Source organism: Scyliorhinus canicula, chromosome 12 (assembly GCF_902713615.1).
Source record: "Scyliorhinus canicula chromosome 12, sScyCan1.1, whole genome shotgun sequence".
Taxonomy (NCBI): domain Eukaryota; kingdom Metazoa; phylum Chordata; class Chondrichthyes; order Carcharhiniformes; family Scyliorhinidae; genus Scyliorhinus; species Scyliorhinus canicula.
In genome coordinates this window covers 31644364-31654731 of record NC_052157.1, presented here as the reverse complement: position 1 = coordinate 31654731, position 10368 = coordinate 31644364, and the positions used below count along the sequence as shown (strand labels likewise).

Genomic DNA, 10368 nt, shown 5'->3' with positions numbered 1-10368 from the left:
TATTTGTGTTCATTATTTTATGCCAATGTTGCCTCTCTAGTCTATCTTATCATTTTCCTGCTGCACCAGTCTTGTGATGCTTACCCATCAGTGAATGACCTTTGAACAAACATCATGAGCAGCTCACTATACCTGTTGCACACCTCACTCCAATTCAGACCCTCGCACATCTGTAGCAACCATCTCGAAGCATTCCACCCTATGGGAATGCAGAAAACTGGGTACCTCTTGGTCTACTCCCAGAAGCACCACAAGGAAGCCACCGAACCTTTTCCATTTCCATCAAGTCCTTCCAATACTGATGACCTTGGACATGGTTTGCGGCCTTCTCACTCACACACTAGGATTAGGTCATGAAACCTTTGCCAGCCACACCTTTTCCTCCCAAGCGCGCCATAGAGCAATACACCACACGCTCCACAGTTTCACTATCCACAACAAGGAAAGGCATCACACCTACACATGCTGACTCATGTGCCTCCTCTTTACCTTATTCCAGGAAAGCCGATCTTCAGAGCACTTAAAGGTCCTAGGCAGGAACTCCTCCACTGTTCCCAGAGCATGACCTGTTCCCCCAAATACCCAGGCGCCCTCCCAGTACCACCATGACAGTCTATGTCAAGATCAACAAAGTGGTCAGTGCCTTGAGACAGTGACGTTATGATTTACAATGAGGTGAGATTCTCCTCCAATGCATGTAGCCTGGCCTTGTTGCATGCAGCATGGTTGCCCCTGTGTGTATACAGTGCACATGACGCTCCGCCGTGCAGCTGCAAATATCCATGAACAAGGGAAAACAACTTATATTCACATGAGTGGACAAAATTGTTGGAGAGACAGATGAGATGTCTGAGGCATCTTCAAGTACTGTGCCTATTGAGTTGCACCTCAGTTTCCATTGTTGTCTTTCAAAAGGAGGGGAGATGATGAGCCTGCATTGGGCCCCAAACCTGAAGGGCATCAAATCTGTAGAGGCAGGAAATGGTCATTTTAAGAATGCCAGTGATGGAACATGTTGGGGACAGCGCTTTCCCTCCCAAATGGACATGGTTGTGGAAGTCATACAAGCATGTAGGTAGGTTCATTTAGTACCATTGGTGGGGGAGGAGTGGGAGAAGTGAAGAGGTATGGATGGTACCTCAGGATGGTAGCTGGGACATCACGGGTGATGCTTCATACCAGGTTAGGAAGCGATACAGCCTGAGAGTGTCGACTGGTAGCAATGGCATTTCATACGTGGCCGGGGAAGTAGGTCAATAGAAGCATGTAGTGGAGGGATGATGTGCAGGACCTCAGCCCACGATTATATTTCTCTCAGGCCCATCAGCTGGGGTCCCACACCTGAACATGTGCCACATCTTGGATAAGAGACTACCAGTTGGCTGAGGATGCACCAAAAATACCTTGCAGGGCAGCAGTCGCCAGTTGAAAATACTCTCCGATCAGATTTTGCGCAGAGATAGTTTGGAGAGCACTTAACCGAAGAGCACAGCACTAGTGCGCTGGAGGAGGAGCCACATGTTAGGGCATCTGTGCACAGCTCACCTAGGTGTTGAAGGTAGTAGCAGGGTTGCTCCACAGCCAAGCAAAGTAGAACCTCCAGAGTTTCTCTTTGGGACTGAGTATTTGGGGTTGCAGGAGCTGATAAGTACTCTAGTTGAGTTTCCGAAGGTATTGCAAGATCATGCATTCTGAATGGAGAGGTGTATCTTATGACAATATCCCAGGTTGGGTAGTGCATGATGAGCATCCACGAGAGCATCCGCCAACATTGAGGTGAATTCAAATGCGTTAACATGCGCACAGGAGGTACAAGAGCTCGTAAGGGCTACAAGATCTCCTGCACAATGGCAATTACTCCAATGCAGTATTGGGGGAAAGGAGATATGGGCCGGGATTCTCCCCTACCCGGCGGGGCAGGGGTCCCGGCGTGTTGGAGTAGCGTGAACCACTCCGGCGTCGGGCCGCCCCAAAGGTGCGGACATCTCCGCACCTTTAGGGGCCAAGCCCTCACATTGAGGGGCTAGGCCCGCACCGGAGTGATTCCCACTCCGCCGGCTGGCGTGAACGGACTTTGGCGCCACGCCAGCCAGGGCTGAAAGGACTTTGCCGGCTGGCCTAAGTCCGCGCATGCGCCGGAGCGTCAGCGGCTGCTGACGTCATACCGCCGCATGCACAGGGGAGGGGGTCTCCCCTGAAAAAGAGTGCCCCCATGGCACAGGCCTACCCACCGATCGGTGGGCCCTGATCGTGGGCCAGGCCCCTGGGGTCAGATCGCCCCGCGCACCCCCCCCCCCCCCCCCCCCCCCCGCCGCCCAAGCACCCTGGCCCGGCCGTGCCGCCAACTCCGCCGGTCAGATAGGTGATTTAATCCACGCCGGCGGGAGAGGTCTGTCAGCGGCGGGACTTCGGCACGTGGGGCCCACTGACCAGTGCAGTGCGAATCCCGCCCCCGCCGATTCTGGGGGGGGGGGCCGGAGGGGGCGGGTTTGACGCTGGCCCCAGGCGATTCTCTGACCCGGCGGGGGTCAGAGAATCCCGCCCATGGTTACTGAACAGGGCTAGCTCCTGTTGTCCCCTTGTTCAAGAAGGGGAGTAGAGACAACCCTGGTAACTATAGACCAGTAAACTTACTTCTGTTGTGATCAAAGTCTTGGAAAAGTTTATAAGAGATAGGATGTATAATCATCTGGAAAGGAATAATTTGACTAGGGATAGTCAACACAGTTTTGTGAAGGGTAGGTCGTGCCTCACAAACCTTATTGAGTTCTTTGAGAAGGTGACCAAACAGGTGGATGAGGGAAAAGCAGTTGACGTGGTGTATATGGATTTCAGTAAAGCGTTTGATAAGGTTCCCCACGGTAGGCTATTGCAGAAAATACAGAGGCATGGGATTCAGGGTGATTTAGCAGTTTGGATCAGAAATTGGCTAGCTGGAAGAAGACAAAGGGTGGTGGTTGATGGGAAATGTTCAGACTGGAGTCCAGTTACTAGTGGTGTACCACAAGGATCTGTTTTGGGGCCACTGCTGTGTGTCATTTTTATAAATGACCTGGAGGAGGGTGTAGAAGCATGGGTGAGTAAATTTGCAGATGACACTAAAGTCGGTGGAGTTGTGGACAGTGTGGAAGGACGTTACAAGTTATAGAGGGACATAGATAAGCTGCAGCGCTGGGCTGAGAGGTGGCAAATGGAGTTTAATGCAGAAAAGTGTGAGGTGATTCATTTTGGAAGGAATAACAGGAAGACAGAGTACTGGGCTAATGGGAAGATTCTTGGTAGTGTGGATGAGCAGAGAGATCTCGGTGTCCATGCACATAGATCCCTGAAAGTTGCCACCCAGGTTGAGAGGGTTGTTAAGGTGTGCGGTGTGTTAGCTTTTATTGGTAGAGGGATTGAGTTTCGGAGCCGAGGTCACGTTGCAGCTGTACAAAACTCTGGTGTGGCCGCATTTGGAATATTGCGTGCAATTTTGGTCGCCGCATTATAGGTAGGATGTGGAAGCATTGGAAAGGGTGCAGAGGAGATTTACCAGAATGTTGCCTGGCATGGGAGGAAGATCTTATGAGGGAAGGCTGAGGGACTTGAGGCTGTTTTCGTTAGAGGGGTTAAGAGGTGACTTAATTGAGGCATACAAGATGATCAGAGGATTAGATAGGGTGGACAGTGAGCGCCTTTTTCCTCAGATGGTGATGTCTAGCACGTGGGGACATAGCTTTAAATTGAGGGTAGATAGATATAGGACAGATGTCAGAGGTAGGTTCTTTACTCAGAGAGTAGTAAGGGCGTGGAATGCCCTGCCTGAAACAGTAGTGGACTCGCCAACACTGTCATTCAAATGGTCATTGGATAGACATATGGACAATAAGGGAATAGTGTAGATGGGCTTTAGAGTGGTTTCACAGGTCAGCGCAACATCGAGGGCCGAAGAGCCTGTACTGCGCTGTAATGTTCTATCTCGCGGGTGGCAGTTCAATGACTAGAAAGGATATCAGCTAAACCCCAGAACCACAGCCCATCCAGCCATCGGGACACCAGTCCAATGAGTCAGTAACAGATCATCATTCAGAGGAAGACGATGAGGCCTCCATGCTTTTCGGAAGGTATCACACCATCCTCCGTTTCCTTGGTCCCTCATCCAGATCCTCTAACTGTTAGCTGGCTCCTAGAGAGGGCACCTGTCACTGCAGTGATGCACATAGTGCAGACTGAACAATGACATCAACTACCAGGACACACTCAGCCATATAGTCAGGGGCATGAGCAGCCTGCCTCCACAGCAACAGGAGCACTATGCGGGAGTATCTGAAAGCAGAGCACACCATGTTAGGTCACAAATGGAGTCACCAAAATTAAATGAAAATCGCTTGTCACAAATAGGCTTCAAATGAAGTTACTGTGAAAAGCCCCTAGTCATTCCGGTGGTGTTTCAACAAGTTTAGTTGTATTAAGTAAGGAATTAAGTTGTATAAATAGAACAAATAAGTTTACATCAGTGGGAAATATATACAATATATATATATATATATATATATACATATACAGATTTTTGGCTATGTCTCAGCTAACCCGAGATTTGCATCCATATGGTTCAGCTATTAAGCTGGATCACAGTGTCCTGCCAGAGGTTTTCCCTTGTGTAGTCAAGCACTTACTCTGTCCTCCTGGCCAGCATTCAATCATATTGCAAGGTCCCATCACGTGAAGCACAGTTGTACAAGGTCTCTGGGGATGACGAGATTCCGCATGGAGAACTCTGTATAAATGGACATTTCTTGGTGGCCACACTGCTGGCCTTTGACTTCACCCTCATGAGCACATAATGCCTCTTCAGCTCTCTGCCACGTTGAGGAGTATGTAGCAGACCACAATCATTCTCGACTTTGTGAGGTGCATACTGTAGCCAGCCCCCATGAATGGTCCAGGCACCTAACCCTCACCTTCAAAAGGCTAATGTCCTGTTCGGTGAATGTTCATATGTGAAGATGGTTCTCACTGTACCTTCCCTGCAGTTGGGACTGGGAATGTTGCAGGAGTGAGAAGCCACATTTTTATAGACTAGCATTTATCCCAGAGTAGCTAGCTATGCTGGGGGTCGGTCTAAATTAATCATGACAACTGCAAGGGTAGCAGGTAAGAACATATTTTGTGGTTGAAGAGGAGTTGCACATTAGGGAGTGAGTGATAATGAAGTGCACCACCCTGGAGAAAAGGCATTGGTTATCCTGGATGTATCTGCCTGATCCGGATGGCAAGATGCCACATAGGTTAGATGCGGAGAATCATAGAAACCCTACAGTGCAGGTGGTGGTATTCGGCCCATTGAGTCTACACCGACCCTCTGAAAGAGCACTCTACCTAGGCTCACTCCCCTGCCCTATCTCCATAACCCAGCTAACCTTTGAACACTGAGACAATTTAGCATGGCCAACCCACCTAACCTGCACACCTTTGGACTGTGGGAGGAAACCCCGGAGCACCTGGAGAAAACCCATGCAGACATGGCGAGAAGGTGTAAAGTCCCAGTCACCCAGGGCCAGAATTGAACCTGGGTCCCTGGTGCTGACTTTAGGAAGAGCCGAATGCAAAGAAATTGAAGGCCGCGTCACCTTAAAGCCCACTTGGAGTCCAAGCCTCTAGTCTCCCTGTGCCTGGAGATCTTCGCATAATAGATTGAAAAGCTTCCTCCACCCCCCCTACCCCAAACCAATGCATCGGCAGTTGTTCGTGGTTCAAAGGTTGCAACAAAAAAAGCACCAAGGCAAGATGCTGCACTTTACCCACAACCTCTTTCCAGTCTGCTGCAATTCTATATGACATGACAAGGACAGTTACATTTATTTGGTTCACTAAACCCTCAGGTGCTGATGAAAATAGTGGAATTTAGAAAATGTGCTTTTCATCCCCCTCTTTATGGGGGAACCAGATGTCAGTGAAGGCAGATGTACGATTGACACGAGGCATTCCCAACTGCAAATACAGCACATGTTCAGGACACAGAGGAAAATTGTAAGTTTGGCGTTCCCCAAACCAAAATGCTTCTCATGAGCCAGATGAAAATTCAGTCCCCTGTCCTTTCAGCTTTTAGAAATAACACTTGGAAGCAATAAGTGTTGGACTAATTTATTGAACAAGCGACAACTTTGTGAACTGTCAATTTATAGACATTTAGTTAATGTCCCTTTTGTGCATTGTGGCATTGCCATCCTGAAACTTTATCATTACAGCAACGCCTAATTTGTCAGGAGGGTTTTCTTTCCTGTTTTCAGATTTTCAAATACTTGGTGCCAAAATCAGCCTTCCCGAAAATCTTGGGAAGAATCCAGAGGCGGAGATGTGATTTAAGAAATCCAGGAACGGTTTACAGAAGAAATAAGCAGAAAGCAAACACTTGCCTCCATACTATGTAAATAAGTGAGAATTGGCAGTCTCCAGCAATACAGTGAAAACGGAAAAAGACATGTGACAAGAAATTTGAAGGAAAGAATCAGAAATCAGATAATTAAAAGATACTCAGTCTGCAATTAATACCAAAGATATAAGCTGAATGTTATACCAAATACAGATTGAAGTGCAGTAATGCTAAATGATTTGGTTATATTAAAATATACGTTTGCACAAAGCAAAATGTATTGGTCCAAGAATCCAAATAGTTAACACAGAAAACAAGAATGGCTTAATCTCACCCTTAAAGAGAGAGAGAGGTAAATGGATATAACTAATCAAAAAAGTTGAAGAAGCATACATAAATTCTACCAGTGAGCAATTGTTTTAAAATGTAGGACTTTTTTGGTGATTCACATCTATGAAATATAGGGGAATCATTACAGAGGAACTACACTGGAAAGTAAGGACAGGCATCCAACAGTTTTCTACCCTGGAAAATTGTGAGAAGTACAGACTCATTGCCCAATATGGTGGGCAATGCTCCATGTTTGGTGTGTGATACCTGAAATTCCATAGATAGATACTCATCAAGATCAGAGGTGATGGAGTATAATTATATGAATATTTATGGCACCTAATTATATTGGTACAGGAGCAGGCTAATTAAAATAAATATTGTAAAGGTGTATTGCAAGTCTAAAATGCAATTACAAAACATTATTTTAAAATGTACTTATGTATTCTGGAGGCCACAAGTATTTACTGTAGCAGCAGAAATAATACCCGCTGTTCACAAGTTTCAACTCTCCCAGAATTAACTCTCAACTTTCTGCAAAGAATAAAGTTCTGAATTAGAAATGGTTTGTTGCATTGCTCCTTTCCGAAGTTTCAGCATGAAGCCTCAAGAACTGGGACATATGAAGCATGTATCACAAACAGCAGTCAGATAAGACAGAATATATTCAATCACACACTAGTACACATATTAATAAATTAAGAATAGTAGGACTGTTTTTTTGTTATTACCACTTGTACAATATCTGCTAACCATAGTGATGAAAACAAGATGCTGCCCGAGAATAGTTCCTTAAAAATATTTTGGCGCAATACAAAAAATTTCCCTTATTGGAGATGGGTTTATTCGAAGTTATGATTAATGGGTTGATCAAGAAACTCAAATGGCATTTGTAAAAATGTTTCAAAACCAAGTAGGTAAAAATCAGTGAAAGTGTTATTTCAAAACAACAGAATTTATTTATATATTTTTTTACACAGTAATCATACCTGGCCCTGCAGCTATCCAGTAAGAGAGATTTGTATACACGCAAAATATTTTACGACCCTTCCTGGTTGATAGTTTCTGAAGCACATATAAACTCACAACACATGGCTGTTTCTTAAGCGAACACTGAGTTACGCGATCACCTTACTATTAATTGATTTTAATATTGTAACTTGCCTACAATTGTTCACTTTGTCAAATGGAAAAATTATATGTAGCTGTAGCAAAGTAACGGAATTCAGATCAAAAGCGTGACCCATCTCCTCACCCCCCAGAAACCTCAATAGAATCTGTGCAAAATCATTCATGGGGGGTGGTGGTGGGGGGTGGGAAGAGGCAAGAATAACCAGGGCTAATTTTCACCACAGAATAAAATTACAATCTTCAAAATAAAAGAAATTCTGCACACCAATATTAATAATTTACACCTTATGGAATTTACGCTCACATGATAGCAAATTACAAACTTGCTAAGGAAGAAATGAGACTTTCAATCTCATGCACATACACCAGTACACGCAAAGACGTAGTAAATTCATTAAAGATTCCGCAATGCCAAACTATGTTCAGCATAACATACTTGCACAATACAACTGCTTAGAAAGTTTTTGACCAGTACTTTGCAAATACAGATGGAAAGTTATTAGAATAACTACCTCTACTGCCTTATTATTCAAAGTCAAATGAGATGCAAATTGTTTGGAAAAAAAAAAGTCATCATTCTTAGGCATGTATCACAAACAGCAGTCAGATAGATCTGAACACTTTCAAACACACACTTATACAGCTAAAACTCATTAATATTTTGGATCAAAAGGCATTGGGCCCAACTCAATTTCAACATTTGCCATGTGTCTTCCATTGGTACGGCCTGGCTTGTTCCATTTACGTTCCCTATGGTGGGAAGCATGCTGAGGTTTCCTTTCATGTCTCTGGTATCTGGAACCATCTGCATTTTTAGATGAATGCTTTCCACACGGTTTGTATTTACCAGCATCATAAATCCGACTGAAAGATCAAAAGGAGAGTTCATTATTGCTTTTTTCAGTTTAAAAAAAAATCTAATTTTACTGTCATCATTACCAATGGCTGCATGCTTAATTCTGTATTAGCATTTCGGCAACATATATTTGAAGTGCTTTTACTCATTTTTTTTTTTTTAAATATAATTTTTATTGGAATTTTTTACAGAAAATATAAAACATAACGACAAACAATGAAATGCAACAAAATAACCCATAATAACTGTAACACCCCCAGACCATATGTATCCCATCCCCCCACCCCCCAACCCCAATGAACAACAAAAGAACTTAAAAATAAATTAAAATTAAATAAACAAACATAGACATAGTCATCGTCCGCCCCCCCCTTTTTCCCTCCCCCTTCCCCCCTCCCCCCCGGGTTGCTGCTGCTACTGTCCCTGTACCCTATCGTTGAGCCAGAAAGTCGAGGAAAGGTTGCCACCGTTTAAAGAACCCTTGTACCGACACTCTCAGGGCGAATTTGACCTTCTCGAGCTTAATGAAACCCGCCATGTCATTGATCCAGGTCTCCACGCTTGGGGGCCTCGCATCCTTCCATTGTAGCAAGATCCTTCGCTGGGCTACTAGGGACGCAAAGGCCAGCACACCGGCCTCTTTCGCCTCCTGCACTCCCGGCTCCACCCCAACCCCAAAAATCGCGAGTCCCCATCCTGGCTTGACCCTGGATCCCACCACCCTCGACACCGTCCTCGCCACCCCCTTCCAGAACTCCTCCAGTGCCGGGCATGCCCAGAACATATGGGCATGGTTCTTTTACTCATTTCTAAGTAGCAGTACAATCTTGTTTTTTAAAAAGCAACTGAACTTATTGGAAAGATCGTTTTGACGTTTTTGCATTTGCATACAAAGTAAACATTATGCAACCTGACAGTGTTTGGAAGGATATTCTAACACCCTATCACCCGGAAATATATATACATTCTGCTCCATTCTCCATGGATGAAACCTGGGTTTCAATTGAGTGGATGGGTTATTTAAATTTTCTCTCAATGCAGGGGAGATCCAAATAAAATAAATATTGACAGGATCCACCTATTTACTGAATATGGCATTCTGTAGCACAAATCTAATAACTTCAAAATGACCATTGCACTCATAGATGGCACAAGGATGTTTTGCATCTCACGTGGAAGATATTGCAGTTGGATTTTTTTGAAATTATTGGGAGGGAGCTGACTCTGCACCTAAACCATAAAGTCTGAGAGAAAGTAGTTGCTTAATGATTGATAAAAGTGAAAATATTTCATTATGTAGCAGATATTGTGTATAAATGCAGTGAATTAAAACAAGGCAAGTCCGCTCTATATGATGATTAGGTAGTTTATTGAATTACTTGTCACTATATAGGACGCCGCTGAGTCAGTCAGTCTACTGAGGAATCAATCATCCATACAGATAATTCTATTGTGGTGGTCATAGGTTGGCAAAGAAGATTTGGTGAATTAAGAGTTTTAAGGACCAGTTATCAATGGAAAATCCAAAATAGTTTATAAATGATAGATCAGTCAGCATTCAAGGTATGGTATACTGTTGTCAGCAAAAGTAGAGTGGACAGCACGGCACCACATTGAGGGCTGAGAGGTGGTTTGGCTCTAACCAGAGTCTACATTTTAGTGCCATTTCAACAATGTCAACAACAGGCAGCACAGTGGC

The 10368-nt window shown here is 44.6% G+C and overlaps 1 protein-coding gene across 10 annotated transcripts in view; it reads right to left on the bottom strand.

Moving 5' to 3' along the window:
* Positions 1 to 6107: 6107 nt before the first annotated feature.
* Positions 6108 to 10368, bottom strand: part of ccpg1 (cell cycle progression 1) — a 73035-nt gene continuing 68774 nt past the window's right edge. For all 10 annotated transcript variants that reach the window (XM_038813676.1, XM_038813674.1, XM_038813672.1 and 7 more), the window contains one exon: positions 6108 to 8677. In XM_038813676.1, coding sequence (XP_038669604.1) covers positions 8467 to 8677 — 211 coding nt within the window. In that variant the 3' untranslated portion in view covers positions 6108 to 8466. The remainder of the gene's footprint in view (positions 8678 to 10368) is intronic.